At 40.7% G+C, this 20,455-nt stretch overlaps 2 protein-coding genes across 2 annotated transcripts in view; both read left to right on the forward strand.

The window, feature by feature from the left end:
• LOC136632018 (NACHT, LRR and PYD domains-containing protein 3-like) overlaps positions 1-20,455 on the forward strand; it is a 1,080,175-nt gene that overhangs the window by 75,120 nt on the left and 984,600 nt on the right. The gene's annotated exons all lie outside the window — the stretch shown is intronic.
• The window catches only part of LOC136632017 (NACHT, LRR and PYD domains-containing protein 12-like), a 242,528-nt gene that overhangs the window by 19,215 nt on the left and 202,858 nt on the right, over positions 1-20,455 (forward strand). The window contains exon 3 of the mRNA XM_066606553.1: positions 13,552-13,723. Coding sequence (XP_066462650.1) covers positions 13,552-13,723 — 172 coding nt within the window. The remainder of the gene's footprint in view (positions 1-13,551; positions 13,724-20,455) is intronic.

Here is a 20,455-nt window from a genome sequence, read left to right on the forward strand (position 1 = left end):
GCATTGGAGTCAGCAGAGCGGCGCCAACCATTGCCAACCACTGACACGGCGGACGCCGCGCTGCCTAGCAACCAAGCGCTGCGTGATGATGCAGGGTACGTGCCGGACATTCATTCTTCCTGGATGGGCATATTAATAGACGATCTTTACAAGGCCAAAGTATGCAGCGTTCTAGCACATCTTTAAATGCAGTTTTAGTATATAGGTACAATCTACACATGCTAATAGCATTATTCTCATGGGATATGTTTGAGTAAATTTGTTTAAATGCATGGTTAATTATCAGCAATACTGTATAAAGAGTAGTTATAAACATACCTCGTGATGCATATATAAGTGTTTATCTAATCATATGCAGTTATTGTAGATATTTAAAGATTGCTTATTACAGCATATCTCATGTTTTATCAGTATCATTTGTAATTTATACTCATTGTCACTCAGTGTTGGTACATGCTTATGCTGACATTTTATCCTTGCATGTGACATGTGACCTGGGTACTGTAAAGACTTCTGGATTAAGGATTTAGACAAATGCCACAAATAATAAGCTCTAATTGGAGAATTGTTATTGATAAATATCACTAACATACACAGTGCATATATAAGTGTTTATGTTATAAATATTTGAAGATTGCTTATTACAGCATATCTCATATTTTAGTATTATTTATCATTTATACTCCTTGTCTTTTATACTCCTTGTCGCTGAGTGTTGGTACATATTTATGCTGAGATTTTTTCTATTGCATGTGACATGTGACCTGTGTACAGTAGAGACTTCGGGATTTAGACAAATGCCGCAAATGATAAACTCTCGTTCAGACCTTTAGGTGCGCATGATTGAAGTCGATGAATCCATTTGGTTTCTTTTTGCATTAATTTCCTATCCAGGTTGCCCCTTCTACCATTTTCTCTGATGATCTCAATACCTTGGAATGTAACAGATTCTGGGTCGTTGTTATGTTTATCGCGTACGTGAATTGCAAGACTCGTCTTTTCACCACGGTTTATATTCCCGACATGTTCCAATACACGTCTTCTTAGTTGGCGGACGGTCTTGCCGATATAATCAAGCGGGCACGCACACGTAGCTTTATATACAACACCCGTGGATCTGCAATTAATGAAGTCCAGTATTCGGTATTGTCTGCCTGTTGATGAGCTTGTAAAATTAGCCCCACGTTGGATGTACTTGCAGGCTTTGCACCCCGCACAACGATAGGAGCCTTTAGGTAGATCAGATCCAAGCCAAGATATAGAATTAGTTCTGGGAGAAAATAGACTATGGACCAGTCTGTCTCTCAGATTGCGTCCACGTCTGTAGGTTATCAATGGCTTAATTGGAAGGTATTCCACAAGGTCTTTATCTCTCCTCAATATGTCCCAATATTTATTCAAGATCTGCCTTATTTCATGTGATCGGTTGTCATATGTGCCAATTAGACGGATTTTCGAGTCTCCATCGGTACGTTTTTTTGGGATAAGAAATTCTTGCCTACTATGTTCCTTGGCAAATTGATCCGCCACAGCTATCACCTCTTGTGGGTAACCCCTATCCGCAAATCTACGACTCATCTCTTTGGATTTGACTTCATAGTCCGTATCCGAAGTGCAATTGCGCCTGGTTCGAATGAATTGCCCCTTGGGGATCCCCTTTTTGAGGGATCTGGGATGATGACTTCCCCAGTGTAGTAGGGTGTTAGTGGCTGTTGATTTGCGGTAGATAGATGTTTGTAAGGAACCGTCGTCACATTTAGTTATGAGGAGATCCAGAAATGTTATATTTTGGGAATCAATTTCTGCCGTAAAAAATAATCCCAACTCGTTGTTGTTTAAGTGGGAGATGAACTTATGGAAATCTTCAACCTCACCGGTCCATAATATCAACACGTCGTCGATAAAACGGACCCAGAGTTCTACCGATGTAGTCCATCTCTCGTTTGTCTCAATGAACACGGAGGTTTCCTCCCACCAGCCCAGGTACAGGTTGGCATAACTGGGGGCACACGGGCTCCCCATAGCTGTACCCCTGAGCTGGTGGAAGTGCTTCCCCTCAAAGAGGAAGTGGTTCTTGGTGAGAACAAACGAGAGGAACCTAAGGAGCATGTTGTTATGTTCCTTCAGGTGTATATCCCTCTGATTGAGGTAGAACTCCACTGCCTTAATGCCCCCTGCGTGTGGAATGGAGCTGTAAAGCGCTTCTACGTCTAATGATGCAAGCTTTGTATTGGGTGCTAGAATTATCCCATCTAAACGCTTCAAGACATCCGTAGTATCCTTAATATACGCTGGAAGCGCTTCCACAAACGGCCTGAGGAGCATATCAACATAGGTGCTAATGCCTTGGGTTAGGCTATCATTTCCGGCAACAATAGGACGACCTTTCAGTGGATTTAGACCCTTATGGATTTTGGGTAGGCTGTAAAAGGTCGCTACCTGAGGAGTCGGCGAGTACAGATAAGAGAACTCTTTGTCATCTATTAGTCCATTTTCTTTAGCCTCTAACAGGATTAGTTTCAATTCCTGTAGAGCGGAATCAGTCGGGTCATAGGCTAGGACTTCATAGTTTCCTTTATCCTCCAAAATTCTGAGGCACATTTTCCTATACATATCCCGATTCATTAGCACTATGTTGCCCCCCTTATCGGAGGGCTTGATGATAAGGTCAGTTTCTTTTTCAATCGCTAATAGTGCTCTTATTTCTTCTGGCGTTAAGTTTTGGTGGCCAAATTTCTTTTTCTTAGATAGTTTATCTAGTTCTTCATTCACCATACTTTCGAATATTTCGATGTATGGTGACTCCCCTGAAGTTGGCCAGCTAGTACTCTTAGGTTTCAGGTTGGTAAACGGACCTTTATATGGATCTTTATTATTCTCACTTTCGAGAGATTCTAGTATCTCAATGGCTTCTAGGTCACTTCTATCTATTCCAAAGTCATTGCATTTTTTCCTTTCAGCAATGGCAAAGTGTTTTTTCCACCTTAACTTACGTAGAAACAGCGCCACATCTTTGGTCCATTCAAATGAATCGAATTTATTCGTCGGAATAAATGACAGTCCCTTTTTAATTACTGTCTCTTCATGTTTTGTAAGAGTTCTCGATGACAAATTAATTATCTGTAATTGATTCTCGCCATCATTCCCGGCAGCATCCTTTTCTTGGCCTAATGATGGTGTACCTGTGCCTGATATATTTGTGGCGTATCGATCATTGCTCGATTCCTTGTCATATAATGTGTGATTGGCTGTCCTAAAAAATGGTCCTCATTGGAGCTACCCCTGCCTCTACCTCTACCTTTGGATTTATTCTTATAACCCCCTCTTCCTCTCCCTTTTCCTATATAGCCGGGTCTTCGAGTGGATTCATTTGTAGAGTAGTCACTTTCGGACGAACTTATTTCCGTTTCAGTGTGTTGTCTCGTTTCATACACCCTATTCTCAGAGAAGTCCCTCAGGTCTCTCTGATACTGATGATGTTTCCGCTCCTTCAAATACACTGTATATTTTTCAATAGTTAATTTTAGTGTATTCTCCCTTTTCTCGTAATCTGATTCATCGGCAAATTTTTTCCCTTCCTTTATAAGTTCCTCCAGTGTCCTACTCGACTTTTCTAAATTAACACGCTCTTCCTCTAATAACAAATTCATGAGCCTCAGGGAGCTATCAGTAGACTCCTTCTCCCATTTACCCATGAATTCTGTTGTTCTTAATTTAGGGGGTGGCATGAGATGGACCCTCAGTCCGCGGGGTACAATCTTATTATCCAAATATGTAGAGAGTGCCTGTACCTCCCACCAGGTCTTCACGAATTCCTTGTAAGCTTTTGTAATATTACGAAACGCATGATTTATAGATGTGCTGTGCAGTTGAGTGCTCATGTCTTTGTCAGAAAAGACCGTCTTTGCCTCCATCAGCCAAGAGGCCGTATTGATGCTCCCTGAAAGGAAGCCTGCCATAATACTAATATAATTGATCACCGAGACAGAATAAATTCCCTAAGAAAAATGTGACCCTATCACCGAGGGAACAATAAACTTAAAATATAACCTTTATTCTTCAATAAACTAAAATGCGTGAAGGCCTTGTTATTTCATTTTTGATAAAACCTCTATTAAATTGTTTATCAGTCACAATTGGTTCTTGTTATCACTGCTGTAATTTCTGAGTGTATCTGTCACTGTTTAAATCTATCCCAGCTTTAGCCAATGATAGTGCTCTATGGCATTTGTAATTTCTGATACCCTCAAATATAGTTTCAGCGCTAGGTAGTGTGCACCGTAGCTTAGAAATAAACATGTATTCTGTGACCCCTATGATTTATAAAGGGGTCACCTATACCATCCACTGTAGGTTATTCGGGTGGTATTAATAACACATGCATATCGCCAGGTCTACAGAGAGGATAGACGATCTTTCTCGTATTCAGGCAACACTCTACCTATAGAGCCCAGCATATATACACATGGCTAATTAACAGCCAGTGCACTATCTGGTTCTGTAATGTGAACCAATTAGAATAATTATAAAACCGAAGGGAACAGTCAGTCTAGTTATGATGTACTGACTATCCTCAATTTTAATGGCAAAAAAACTGGCGCCTTAACTGCTCTTTTTTAGCAGTGAGCACAGGCACCGTAACCACTCACTCTGTTAAAGTGCCTGTGCTCACTGCTAAAAAAGAGCAGTTAAGGCGCCAGTTTTTTTGCCATTAAAATTGAGGATAGTCAGTACATCATAACTAGACTGACTGTTCCCTTCGGTTTTATAATTATTCTAATTGGTTCACATTACAGAACCAGATAGTGCACTGGCTGTTAATTAGCCATGTGTATATATGCTGGGCTCTATAGGTAGAGTGTTGCCTGAATACGAGAAAGATCGTCTATCCTCTCTGTAGACCTGGCGATATGCATGTGTTATTAATACCACCCGAATAACCTACAGTGGATGGTATAGGTGACCCCTTTATAAATCATAGGGGTCACAGAATACATGTTTATTTCTAAGCTACGGTGCACACTACCTAGCGCTGAAACTATATTTGAGGGTATCAGAAATTACAAATGCCATAGAGCACTATCATTGGCTAAAGCTGGGATAGATTTAAACAGTGACAGATACACTCAGAAATTACAGCAGTGATAACAAGAACCAATTGTGACTGATAAACAATTTAATAGAGGTTTTATCAAAAATGAAATAACAAGGCCTTCACGCATTTTAGTTTATTGAAGAATAAAGGTTATATTTTAAGTTTATTGTTCCCTCGGTGATAGGGTCACATTTTTCTTAGGGAATTTATTCTGTCTCGGTGATCAATTATATTAGTATTATGGCAGGCTTCCTTTCAGGGAGCATCAATACGGCCTCTTGGCTGATGGAGGCAAAGACGGTCTTTTCTGACAAAGACATGAGCACTCAACTGCACAGCACATCTATAAATCATGCGTTTCGTAATATTACAAAAGCTTACAAGGAATTCGTGAAGACCTGGTGGGAGGTACAGGCACTCTCTACATATTTGGATAATAAGATTGTACCCCGCGGACTGAGGGTCCATCTCATGCCACCCCCTAAATTAAGAACAACAGAATTCATGGGTAAATGGGAGAAGGAGTCTACTGATAGCTCCCTGAGGCTCATGAATTTGTTATTAGAGGAAGAGCGTGTTAATTTAGAAAAGTCGAGTAGGACACTGGAGGAACTTATAAAGGAAGGGAAAAAATTTGCCGATGAATCAGATTACGAGAAAAGGGAGAATACACTAAAATTAACTATTGAAAAATATACAGTGTATTTGAAGGAGCGGAAACATCATCAGTATCAGAGAGACCTGAGGGACTTCTCTGAGAATAGGGTGTATGAAACGAGACAACACACTGAAACGGAAATAAGTTCGTCCGAAAGTGACTACTCTACAAATGAATCCACTCGAAGACCCGGCTATATAGGAAAAGGGAGAGGAAGAGGGGGTTATAAGAATAAATCCAAAGGTAGAGGTAGAGGCAGGGGTAGCTCCAATGAGGACCATTTTTTAGGACAGCCAATCACACATTATATGACAAGGAATCGAGCAATGATCGATACGCCACAAATATATCAGGCACAGGTACACCATCATTAGGCCAAGAAAAGGATGCTGCCGGGAATGATGGCGAGAATCAATTACAGATAATTAATTTGTCATCGAGAACTCTTACAAAACATGAAGAGACAGTAATTAAAAAGGGACTGTCATTTATTCCGACGAATAAATTCGATTCATTTGAATGGACCAAAGATGTGGCGCTGTTTCTACGTAAGTTAAGGTGGAAAAAACACTTTGCCATTGCTGAAAGGAAAAAATGCAATGACTTTGGAATAGATAGAAGTGACCTAGAAGCCATTGAGATACTAGAATCTCTCGAAAGTGAGAATAATAAAGATCCATATAAAGGTCCGTTTACCAACCTGAAACCTAAGAGTACTAGCTGGCCAACTTCAGGGGAGTCACCATACATCGAAATATTCGAAAGTATGGTGAATGAAGAACTAGATAAACTATCTAAGAAAAAGAAATTTGGCCACCAAAACTTAACGCCAGAAGAAATAAGAGCACTATTAGCGATTGAAAAAGAAACTGACCTTATCATCAAGCCCTCCGATAAGGGGGGCAACATAGTGCTAATGAATCGGGATATGTATAGGAAAATGTGCCTCAGAATTTTGGAGGATAAAGGAAACTATGAAGTCCTAGCCTATGACCCGACTGATTCCGCTCTACAGGAATTGAAACTAATCCTGTTAGAGGCTAAAGAAAATGGACTAATAGATGACAAAGAGTTCTCTTATCTGTACTCGCCGACTCCTCAGGTAGCGACCTTTTACAGCCTACCCAAAATCCATAAGGGTCTAAATCCACTGAAAGGTCGTCCTATTGTTGCCGGAAATGATAGCCTAACCCAAGGCATTAGCACCTATGTTGATATGCTCCTCAGGCCGTTTGTGGAAGCGCTTCCAGCGTATATTAAGGATACTACGGATGTCTTGAAGCGTTTAGATGGGATAATTCTAGCACCCAATACAAAGCTTGCATCATTAGACGTAGAAGCGCTTTACAGCTCCATTCCACACGCAGGGGGCATTAAGGCAGTGGAGTTCTACCTCAATCAGAGGGATATACACCTGAAGGAACATAACAACATGCTCCTTAGGTTCCTCTCGTTTGTTCTCACCAAGAACCACTTCCTCTTTGAGGGGAAGCACTTCCACCAGCTCAGGGGTACAGCTATGGGGAGCCCGTGTGCCCCCAGTTATGCCAACCTGTACCTGGGCTGGTGGGAGGAAACCTCCGTGTTCATTGAGACAAACGAGAGATGGACTACATCGGTAGAACTCTGGGTCCGTTTTATCGACGACGTGTTGATATTATGGACCGGTGAGGTTGAAGATTTCCATAAGTTCATCTCCCACTTAAACAACAACGAGTTGGGATTATTTTTTACGGCAGAAATTGATTCCCAAAATATAACATTTCTGGATCTCCTCATAACTAAATGTGACGACGGTTCCTTACAAACATCTATCTACCGCAAATCAACAGCCACTAACACCCTACTACACTGGGGAAGTCATCATCCCAGATCCCTCAAAAAGGGGATCCCCAAGGGGCAATTCATTCGAACCAGGCGCAATTGCACTTCGGATACGGACTATGAAGTCAAATCCAAAGAGATGAGTCGTAGATTTGCGGATAGGGGTTACCCACAAGAGGTGATAGCTGTGGCGGATCAATTTGCCAAGGAACATAGTAGGCAAGAATTTCTTATCCCAAAAAAACGTACCGATGGAGACTCGAAAATCCGTCTAATTGGCACATATGACAACCGATCACATGAAATAAGGCAGATCTTGAATAAATATTGGGACATATTGAGGAGAGATAAAGACCTTGTGGAATACCTTCCAATTAAGCCATTGATAACCTACAGACGTGGACGCAATCTGAGAGACAGACTGGTCCATAGTCTATTTTCTCCCAGAACTAATTCTATATCTTGGCTTGGATCTGATCTACCTAAAGGCTCCTATCGTTGTGCGGGGTGCAAAGCCTGCAAGTACATCCAACGTGGGGCTAATTTTACAAGCTCATCAACAGGCAGACAATACCGAATACTGGACTTCATTAATTGCAGATCCACGGGTGTTGTATATAAAGCTACGTGTGCGTGCCCGCTTGATTATATCGGCAAGACCGTCCGCCAACTAAGAAGACGTGTATTGGAACATGTCGGGAATATAAACCGTGGTGAAAAGACGAGTCTTGCAATTCACGTACGCGATAAACATAACAACGACCCAGAATCTGTTACATTCCAAGGTATTGAGATCATCAGAGAAAATGGTAGAAGGGGCAACCTGGATAGGAAATTAATGCAAAAAGAAACCAAATGGATTCATCGACTTCAATCATGCGCACCTAAAGGTCTGAACGAGAGTTTATCATTTGCGGCATTTGTCTAAATCCCGAAGTCTCTACTGTACACAGGTCACATGTCACATGCAATAGAAAAAATCTCAGCATAAATATGTACCAACACTCAGCGACAAGGAGTATAAAAGACAAGGAGTATAAATGATAAATAATACTAAAATATGAGATATGCTGTAATAAGCAATCTTCAAATATTTATAACATAAACACTTATATATGCACTGTGTATGTTAGTGATATTTATCAATAACAATTCTCCAATTAGAGCTTATTATTTGTGGCATTTGTCTAAATCCTTAATCCAGAAGTCTTTACAGTACCCAGGTCACATGTCACATGCAAGGATAAAATGTCAGCATAAGCATGTACCAACACTGAGTGACAATGAGTATAAATTACAAATGATACTGATAAAACATGAGATATGCTGTAATAAGCAATCTTTAAATATCTACAATAACTGCATATGATTAGATAAACACTTATATATGCATCACGAGGTATGTTTATAACTACTCTTTATACAGTATTGCTGATAATTAACCATGCATTTAAACAAATTTACTCAAACATATCCCATGAGAATAATGCTATTAGCATGTGTAGATTGTACCTATATACTAAAACTGCATTTAAAGATGTGCTAGAACGCTGCATACTTTGGCCTTGTAAAGATCGTCTATTAATATGCCCATCCAGGAAGAATGAATGTCCGGCACGTACCCTGCATCATCACGCAGCGCTTGGTTGCTAGGCAGCGCGGCGTCCGCCGTGTCAGTGGTTGGCAATGGTTGGCGCCGCTCTGCTGACTCCAATGCGCATGCGCATAGACGCCGGTACATCGCGTCTACCCGGATGACAGCGGGGGACTTACAGCATGCCTATTGGCTGGCCGGAACGTGCCCCCTGGGAAGGGAGGCGGAGCCTTGGATATATAAGCCTCACTCCGAGGCATACTTACCAATGCTGCTCATTTGAACACAGCCGTCAGGCTGTCTGCACGTATACCCATACAAACCATCCTGATGATACAGTTATGCATATATAACTGTTGAAACGCGTTGATGGGGCTAATAGAGTAGTATCAGGGTTAGTAGTTAGAGTCAACTTGCCATAGATGGTACTTTAAAACTGGGCCATCTGACTCTAATACATCCCTGTTATTGTGGGTGACTAATATCCCCCTTTTCCCTGTGAAAAGAAAGGGGGGGGGCAAGCACACATGAGACCCTGTTAATAATCAAAAGGAGTCTCTGTATGTGCGAGAATTAGTCTACCCTTTGTGCTTAGAAGTAAATAAGTGGTGTTGGTTGACCTGAACTAGCAATATAAAATATACATTGGTTCTGTCAACCCACTTCACTTTAATAAGCACAACAGAGTGAGTGGTTACGGTGCCTGTGCTCACTGCTAAAAAAGAGCAGTTAAGGCGCCAGTTTTTTTGCCATTAAAATTGAGGATAGTCAGTACATCATAACTAGACTGACTGTTCCCTTCGGTTTTATAATTATTCTAATTGGTTCACATTACAGAACCAGATAGTGCACTGGCTGTTAATTAGCCATGTGTATATATGCTGGGCTCTATAGGTAGAGTGTTGCCTGAATACGAGAAAGATCGTCTATCCTCTCTGTAGACCTGGCGATATGCATGTGTTATTAATACCACCCGAATAACCTACAGTGGATGGTATAGGTGACCCCTTTATAAATCATAGGGGTCACAGAATACATGTTTATTTCTAAGCTACGGTGCACACTACCTAGCGCTGAAACTATATTTGAGGGTATCAGAAATTACAAATGCCATAGAGCACTATCATTGGCTAAAGCTGGGATAGATTTAAACAGTGACAGATACACTCAGAAATTACAGCAGTGATAACAAGAACCAATTGTGACTGATAAACAATTTAATAGAGGTTTTATCAAAAATGAAATAACAAGGCCTTCACGCATTTTAGTTTATTGAAGAATAAAGGTTATATTTTAAGTTTATTGTTAACAATTGTGCTTTGAGAATCTCATTTTGCAATATTTACCTACCTTCTTGGGCATTTCTGTCCTTAAGAACATCCAGCTATTGGATTCTTCCTACCCTTTTTCTGAGTTCATTGAAATCTGCCTTTCTGAAATCTAACCTTGAGGTCTGAGTTTTCGCAGGTCTTCCTCCCCTTTTTATCCAAAATTCAAGGATAGCATGATCACTGCCTCCTAAGGTCCCAGCCACCCTTACTCCCACAACCATTTCCTCCCTGTTGGTAAGAATTAAGTCCAAGATAGCAGATCCTCTTGTTTTCTCTTTGACCTTTTGGATAAAGTTGTCAGCAAGAGTGGATAAGAATTGTTGGATCCATTACTTTTACCTGAGAGAGATTCCCAACAAATATCTGGATCGGTAAAATCTCCCATGATCACTATGTTGTGCTTTTTGGGAAGCTTGGCCATCTGATGTAGAAAGAGTTGATCAATATCTTCTGCTTGTCCAGGCGGCCTATAATAAATGCCTACAATGGTGTCCTTTCTGTTGTTCTCTCCTTGTATTCTTACCCAAACAGTTTCTACAGAACTCCCATGCTCTGAAGCTTTAATCTCTGTGGAGATGAATGTTTTCCTAACATACAACACAACACCTCCTCCCCTTTTTTTTGGTCAGTTTCTTATAAATAAGTTGTATCCTTCAAGCCTTGTGTTCCAATCATGTGTGTCATTCCACCAAGTTTCCGTGATGCCTATGACCTCATATTTCTCTTCCCGTGTTAGGCGCTCCAATTCTCCTTGTTTGTTTCCCATGCTCTGTGCAATAGTATAAAAACATTTATAAAAATTCATAAGGAGGAGAAGGGCCTCAGTAAGAGAGATGACTAGGAATTCAATGGTCACTCTGGCTTAGCTCCAAAGATCCTGTGTGCAGATAGGAGAACATTCCAGAAGGTAAACCAATACTGCAGCCTCCACCAATCTGGGCTTTATGGCAGAGCGGCTATAAAAGAAACCTCTCCTCAGTAACAGACACAAGGAAGCCATCTGGAGATTATCAAAAAGCATCTAAAGGACCCTCAGTCTGCGAGAAACAAGATTCTCTGCTCTGATGATACCAAGATAATATGAGGCAGCTCGGTCTGGGCGAAAGTTTTGCAGCTGGGTAGAGAACCGACTCAGAGATATAAAGCAGAGGGTGGTAATAAATGGTTTGTACTCTGATTGGGCCACCGTTGCTAGTGGGGTGCCACAGGGTTCAGTATTAGGCCCCATTCTGTTCAATATATTTATTAACGACCTGATAGAGGAATATCAAATATCAATATTTGTAGATGATGCAAAATTATACAAAATAATGAATACAAAGGAGGACAAATTACTGCTGCAAATGAACCTAGATAAGCTGGGGGCTTGGGTCAAAAAATGGCAAATGAAGTTCAATATTGATAAATGTAAGTTATGCACATGGGCAGGAGAAACAGATGTCACCAATATACACTAAATGGGCTACTGCTAGGGAAAAGTGATAAGGAAAAAGACCTGGGGGTACTAGTGGACTGTAAACTTTACTAGAGCAGTTAATGCCAGTCAGCTGCTGCCAAAGCAAATAGTCTTGGGGTGCATTAAAAGAGGTATAGGGGCGAAGGACAAGAACATTATTCTTCTACTATATAAGGCACTTGTCAGGCTTCACATGGAATACTGTGTACAGTTCTGGACACCGGTGCTCAGGAAAGATGCTGCAGTACTTTACGGAGTTCAAAGAAGGGCAACTAAATTCATAAATGGAATGGGAGGACTGGAATACCTAGAGAGGCTATCAAAATTGGGATTATTTACCTGGAAAAAAGATAAGGGGCAGTCAAATAACTATGTATGAATACATTAAGGGACAATACAAGGATCTCTCCCATGATCTGTTTATACCCAGAACTGCGATGGTAACAAGAGGGCATCCGCTATGTCTTGAGGAAAGCGAGTTTCATCACCAACATAGAAGGGGGTTATTAACTGTTAGAGCAGTGAGACTGTGGAACTCTCTGCCGGAGGACATGGTGATGGCAAAATCAATAGAGGTGTTTAAGAGGAGACTAGATATCTTTTTGGAGTGCTATGATATTACAGGATATAGACATTAAATAACCAGCGGCTCAGCAAACCGTATCACACAGGGTAGGATTAGATACAACAGACAGTCGATCATCACCTGCCCAATACCATTCCTACAGTGAAGCCTGGTATTGGAGCACTATGCTGGGGGAGGGGAGACAAGGCAAGGTGGGTGGGTGGAAACCAAGCGCCGCTCATCACCTGCCCAATTTCATCCCTACAGTGAACCCTGGAGGTGGAGCATCATGCTGGGGGAGGGGAGACGAGGCAGGGTAGAGGGAAAGCTGAATGGAGCAAAGTACAGAGTTACTGACAACCTGATACAGAGCACAAGAGATCTCAGACTGGACAGAAGGGTCACCTTCCAAGAATAAAATGACCCTTAGACCCCAGCCAAAACAACACCAGAGGGGCTTAGGGAGAACTCTGTGAATGTCCTTGAGTCACCCGGCCAGAACCCTGAACCCAATGAAATATCTCTGGAGATACCTGAAAACGGCTGTCCACAGACGGCCCCCATTTAACCTGACAGAGGGCAGAAAAAAACAAATCATGGGGTGCAAACCCCGTGGCATCATCCCCAAGAAGACTGGAGGCTGGAATCACTGCCATAGGGGCTTCACCTAAGTACTGAGTCCAGGGGTGAGAATACTGATACCAATGCTAAATGGGAGTTCATCATATACACAAAAAAAATTACAAAGACTTTTCCATTCTGTTGTCCTTTTGTCATTATGGGCACTGAGTGCAGAATGATGGGGAACACAAGGAGAGGACCAAACAACATGTAAGAAAGTGAGAGGGTGTGAGGACTTCCTGGATGCATTGTATAAAAGGGGGTGATTGCTTGTAGATTCAGGAAGGGTTTTCTCCACAACCATTTATCTTTCTCAGGAAGACTGACATGATATTACTGTGTATTAACCCTTTGTACTATTGATCTCTGTAGAATGACCCTTATGTGTGATCCTTCTTGTGTTCTAGAAATACAAGAGTCTAGAACATGATAGAAGAACCTTTGCCCGGACTTTACTACAGGACATTTACAAAGGAGGAAGAGAAGCTGTGATAGCGCTGTGGGTTAGTCTTCATGCTCTGCGGAGGAGTCATGATTCCTGCGGCCTGAAAGCTGTGCTGGAGGAGCTCATTTATAAAGGTAACATTATGTATGAGATGTCAGTCATATACTAGGGGTTCCCAGAACTTACACTGACCACAATATATTCTTCACCTTGGACATTTACTGGTAGAGAAGGTAGCTAACTTCTTCCAGGAAAGGTGTTCTCCTTAAATAGTTTGAGTAGCGATAAATGGAACACAGGAGGGATTTTCAGTTTTTTAGGGAGTTTTAAACGGAAAACAACTTGGCTTATTTTTGCAGTGATCTGAGAAGTTCCTATGAATTTCTGACCCTGCTTTGGAGATCGTACATGCATTTTAAAATTTTTAGTAGATAACCAAACCTTGTCATCAACCTGACAGGTAGGAGGAGCTTAGCGATGTTTATCTGCTGCCTTCTTATAGTTTCCCTGGGCTTCTTGTAGCATCTCCAAAAGATTCTTCTGGGTTTCCTGCAATGTTATTAGTCTGTAAGTAACAGTAGGAATAGAAGTATTAAAAGGAAGGTCAGGAATAAATACTGGATGTAAGCCAAAGTTAGCATAAAGTGGACTGTGAGATGTAGAGTTATGTTTGTAGTTGTTGTAGGCGAATTCTGCTGTTGATAGGTAGTCCACTCAATCATGCTAGAGATAGGAAATAAAACAGCGGATGTATTGCTCAAGAGTCTGGTTGGACTGAGGATGGAAGGCAGAAGACAAATTAATGGCAATCCTTAAGGCCTTATTCACATGGACATTCTTACACGGCTAAATTAACCACGTTAAAAAAAAACATTCTTTCAGATGGCCAATTTTTAGCCGCGTAAAAACACTGCGCCAGCGAAAATGGGACATTGGCGGTCGATTTTATATGCAGTCTTGCCCTATGTTTCATCTAATATAGGCTGGCTGCTTCTGTAGATTTCTATGGCAGCTGTCAAAAAAGGGAGGGTGAGGGAGTTTAGCCCCTTAGTGACCACCCAATTGCTTTTTTATGTCCTAGCTTGCTTGGCTTTAATCCCCAGGGAAGTAAAAACATGCTCACTGTGGGGATTAAAACCATGCAAGCTCTGGACGTGACAGCTTCATGCTGCCAGTTACTGGAGGTAGCTGACAACCTGGAGCTGTCAGCCTGGGACGGTAAATGCCGGCGATCATATGAAAGTCAAATTAAAGTTAAAATAAGTTAAAGATTCAGCTGCCCTGATGAATTGGATCCGTCAGGGCAGCTGAAAGTACTTACCCCCATCCTCTGCGGCATTCTGGCCTTCCAGTCCCAACAGAGCCATCTGCATATGTGCACCAGCCATCATACATCGGATACAGAAGGGCGGGCAGCCCGGTAAATTGAAAAATCTCTCTGGCTTCCAACTAACATGTGTAACCCAGAGCAGAGGGATGTCGCTGGGAGCTGCTGTATGCGGTTCCTGGTCACATGTAAAAAAAAAAGAGAAAAAGTTTAAGTTTCATCTCGCCTCACAGATCTTATCCGTGGGGGAGAAGAAATTACATTCCTAACTTCCCCGAATTTATCTGTGGACCTTACCCAAGCTTCAACGCACGCACCCACCACCAAGATGGCGGATGCATGTGCAAAAGCCGCCGATTGCCAGGGTAATTTAAAATTTCCCTGCTCCTAGCTATCTCAAAGAGTAGATCCGCGCCACCACACAGGGATCCGAAATGGAAAATAAGGGTTTTTTTTACTCATCTGGTGCAAAGCGGGATCTCCACCTCAGAGAGAATGACCCGCTTGCACCGATGATCCCCGGTCACCTGTAGAACTATAGATGTTCTTCCTGTGGAAAATCCCCAAGAATCCTCAAAAAGAGGAGATGCAGCAGTAGGAAAAACCCCAGTGGATATTGCACCACACAAATGGGGAAGAAAATAGATACAGCTGTAATAGAAAAATCCTCCTGCGCTCTTTTACGGGGGTTTTTTGCAATCCAATAAGGGAAACTATAAAGTCTCCACAATAGGGAAAATATATTTAATTGTACAATTGTACATAAAAAACATATATAACATGTAAAAAGTCTTGCAACGCGTTTCGGCACTAATATCAGTGCCTTTTTCAAGCATGACAAATTAAAACAAACATCACTATTTATAGGGCTACTTACATTTCATGATGACTGAGTCCGGAGTCTGCATAGTGGGACGCCAGTCTCTCCCTCGCTGACGTTTTGATCAAGCGTCGGGTGATTGAGTATGACGATACAGTGGAGTTATGCCATTTACGCAGCTACGTATAAAGCTACGCAATTTGCGTAGCAGTGTCCGTACGTGCTGAGATCCGGACTCCGGCTAATGAGAAGTACATTAAAACTATGCTAAATAGCAGTGTACCTACATTGTGTATAATGAATCAATGAATATTATTAAACTACATTTTTCTAAAACTTTGTTCATAAGATTTCAAGGTTAAAAATTAATGAAATATCTATATCCATATTTATGCTGCATATATAATAAATATGGCATTATTCCTATTTTTACCAATAAATATATGAATAAATATGAAGGAAAATTTCTTAACAAATATACTAATGAATATACTGAAAAAGGAAAATATATACATACCGAACTACTATCATAATTTACATAATCTCTTATTATCTACCAAGTGGTGATTAAAAACAACTGTTATCTTCATACAAATTAATATTCTCATACAATATTGTATCTCTCATATTTTTTCCAACACCTCATTTAACCCGACCAGCACCAACGAATCCATTCTATAAATCCAGAACATTTCTCTGGCTTTAAGTTGTGCAAAGGAATGATTGCGGATATGTTCTAATGGTGTGATGCGCAAATCCTTGGGATTTTTTTGATGTTCCATTGCAAAATGCCGTGAAACGCTATGTTTCATGTAACCCATGGATATATTAAATCGATGTTGGTTTAGTCTAGAACTTAAAGTGTTGGTAGTGCGACCAATGTATTGTAATCTACACGGACATTCTATTAAGTAGATTATAAAACGGGAGCAACAATTAAGGAATTGTTTTTTTTTTTAATATTTTTCTTTTGTCTCTTGCAATAAACCTCTTTCCTTCCTTGTCCAATACTGTCGCAACACTTGCAGCGCTTTCTTCCGCATTTATACACTCCAACCATTGTGGGTGTGTTATGTCTTTCATTCTGGAATTTTTTCACCCGGTTTGAGGGGGCTAATGCATTTTGTAAAGTTTTATTCCTCCGATAGACAATTTTCGGTTTATTTTGAATTTCTCTATAAAGTATTGGGTCTCTCATTAAAATTTCCCAATTTTTTTTGATAATTTTTTCAATGAGATTATGCTGTGTGTTATATTTTGTAACAAATAAAATGTTCTTTTGAGTATCAAATTTATCCTTTTTCTTCTGGGTTTTTTCTATATGATTTGAGTCTGTACTGGCTTTATTGTAAGCAGCTTCGATCAGCTCAGGAGGGTACCCTTTATTTTTGAATCGCTCCTTTAAAATACAAGCTTGGGATGAATACATACTTGTAGAGGAACAGTTCCTGCGTATCCTCCTGAACTGACCGAAGGGAATGTTAGTTTTCCACTCTTTTTTATGACAGCTATAAAAATTTTAAAAACTGTTACAATCTGTGGGTTTAAAATGGGTACATGTCTGTATTGCACCTTCTTTGGCTGTTAAAACCAAATCTAAAAACACTACTTCAGTTCTGCTGATATTACTTTCAAATTTTAAATTAAATTTATTGTCATTAATCTTAAGTAGGAACTCATTCAGATACAATACAGACACGTACCCATTTTAAACTGCTCCTAGCTATAAAACGTAGTCAAGAGCCTGTAGATTACACAGGGGGCCGCAGTACATGGTTCCTGGTCACGTGATCGCAGTTTTCTAATACAAAATAGCAATCACGTAAAAGTTAAAAAAAGTTTAAGTTTCACCTCCTGTCACGGATTTGATCCATGAGGGGAGGTGAAATTACTTACTTAACGCCTCTGTCTGTCCCCCAATGGGATCTTTATTCACTGACCTTTCCCCAACTTCGGCACATGCGCTCATTGACAAAGTGGCATTCACCAGCGCAGACGCTGGGGAGGGCCCAGGAAATTTACAATTTCCTTGCTCTTGGCTACTAAAGGTAGCTGAGAGCCTGGAGCAGTGACTGAGGGCTGCAGTGAGTGGTCCTCAGTTACGTGATAGCCGTTATCCAATGGATAACGGCGATTACATTAAAAAGTTAAAAACACAGTTGAAGTTTAATGCTCTTTTTAGTTTGAGCCCAGTTGTCCATACAGACATAAGATTGGGGGCACAATGGGTTTCTTTCTGGACACGGGACAACTGGGGGTATCCATTTGGGGGTGAAAGTCTTCATTCATATGTGTGCTGTACAAAAAAAATGTATTTAATATGTTTTTATTAAACATTTTTCCAATTAAACAGGATCTCCATTCACATACAGGGTTTGCAGTAACAATCACTTCCATCATTAGGTCCATTATGGCTTTTAAAATTACTTTCCTTTGGGTTTCTGCCCCAGTATGTGCAGTGGAGGGGTGGGGAGAGGAAAGGGAGGGTAGAAGGAAGGGGGTGGGTGTAAGGTTAGGAGCCTTGTTTGTTGTGGAGAAAGTTTGCTCTGAATACCAACGGTTGCTCCTTTCGGTTTGGGCCCCGTTGTGCATACAAACATAAGATTAGGGCCACAATGAGTGTTTCTGAACACAAGACAAACAGGGGGATCCATTTTGGGTGCAAATCCTCATTTTCATGTGCCCTATAGCAAAAAATCCTGTCTTTTAAATGACATATTTGCAAAAATATGAAATTTTATTTTTTTCTCCTCTGAATTGCATTAATTCCTCAAAAGAAACTGTGGGGTCACATGACCCCCTCAGTGAATACATTAAGGGGTGTAGTTTTTTAAATGGGGTTATTTGTGGGAGTATCTATCATTCTGTCATTTCTGAGCCTTTGCAATCTTAGCTCGGTGCAGGAAAACAAAATGTTCCTCAAAATGTTAATAATCAATGTTAAATGTGTACATCTTCCAAATGGTTTTTCCAATGTGCCTCCAGAAAAAAGTAAATAGATAGAAATATATATAATCAAAAATTTGTACAGTATGTTTGTACATATTTCAGATATTGCAATTGAAAATGTGAAAAAATTACAATTTAAAAAAACCAAATTTGGGTGCTTTTTTATAAATAAATATCTCACCGAGGGAACCACTAATGATTAAAATGTAACCTTTATTCAAATAAAAGATTTAAAAAATGTAGCGTGATACCTTTTGTTTAATGCCTATAGATACAGTTCGCAACATCTAAAATACTGGTTTCTTAGAAAGACTGTTTATAGGTTATGTTGCTGTCTATAATTTAATCACTATACTGCAACACTATAACCTGTTGTAGCAGTATTGCACCCTCACTAATATAGTAGTGTAAGGCTTTGGTAGAATTGTACAGCTAGTTCTCTGTTGTTTCTGTTTGTTACTCTAGGGTTGCCATCAAGTATGTATCTGAGTGTATATAATTGTGGACCTATACATGTGGATATATAGTATACATCTAATGGTGACTTATATACCCTATCATGGCAATATGCATATTTTCCACTACAATGCACCCTCGTATACAGTTCCTAGTACTATATAACCATCAGTTGCATTAGTTGGCGTAAAGTGTGGGCATTATTCTCTATAGCGTATTGTTCATCTACATCCTCCAATAGGGCAATATGTACCATTTCAACCATATGTGTCACTTGTTAAGTGGTTGCATTTTACTCACTAACATCTTAAAGGGGTTGTCCCGCGCCGAAACGTTTTTTGTTTTTTTTTTAACACCCCCCCCCCCCCCCCCCGTTCGGCGCGAGACAACCCCGATGCAGGGGTTAAAAAAACAAACCGGAGAGTGCTTACCTGAATCCCGGCGGTCCGGCGTCTTCATACTCACCTGCTGAAGATGGCCGCCGGGGTCTGCTCCCTCCGTGGACCGCAGCTCTTCTGTGCGGTCCATTGCCGATTCCAGCCTCCTGATTGGCTGAAATCGGCACGTGACGGGGCGGAGCTACACGGAGCCGGCATTCTGCACGAGCGGCCCCATTGAAGACCGCAGAAGACCCGGACTGCGCAAGCACGGCTAATTTGGCCATCGGAGGCCGAAAATTAGTCGGCACCATGGAGACGAGGACGCCAGCAAACTTTTTATAACTTCTGTATGGCTCATAATTAATGCACAATGTACATTACAAAGTGCATTAATATGGCCATACAGAAGTGTATAGACCCACTTGCTGCCGCGGGACAACCCCTTTAATATATAATGTAACTTTTTACTGATTAATCTAAATGATCCACAATATTCATATAAGACAACATCTCTGCAAGCAATACAACATGCTTTATGTATTTTTCACGTTTGCGCTGGTCCCAAGAAGAACGGACACCAAGTATATTTATCGTCCCTTAGGGGTTATAGACAGCAGCATAACCTATAAACAATCTTGCTAAGAAACCAGTATTTTAGATGTTGTGAACTGTATCTATAGGCATTAAACAATAAAAGGTATCACGCTACATTTTTTATCTTTCATTTGAATAAAGGTTATATTTTAATCATTAGTGGTTCCCTCGGTGAGATATTAGTTTAGAATTTAATAGGGAATTTTTTTGTCATGGTGACTACTTTTTTCTAAATATACACAAATTCTATTGGGATTATTCTAAGTTAAAGTAACGCATGTCAGATTTCCAAAATTTGGCCTGGTCATTAAGGCACAAACAGGCTTGGTCACTAAGGGCT

Source organism: Eleutherodactylus coqui, chromosome 6, assembly GCF_035609145.1.
Source record: "Eleutherodactylus coqui strain aEleCoq1 chromosome 6, aEleCoq1.hap1, whole genome shotgun sequence".
Classification (NCBI taxonomy): domain Eukaryota; kingdom Metazoa; phylum Chordata; class Amphibia; order Anura; family Eleutherodactylidae; genus Eleutherodactylus; species Eleutherodactylus coqui.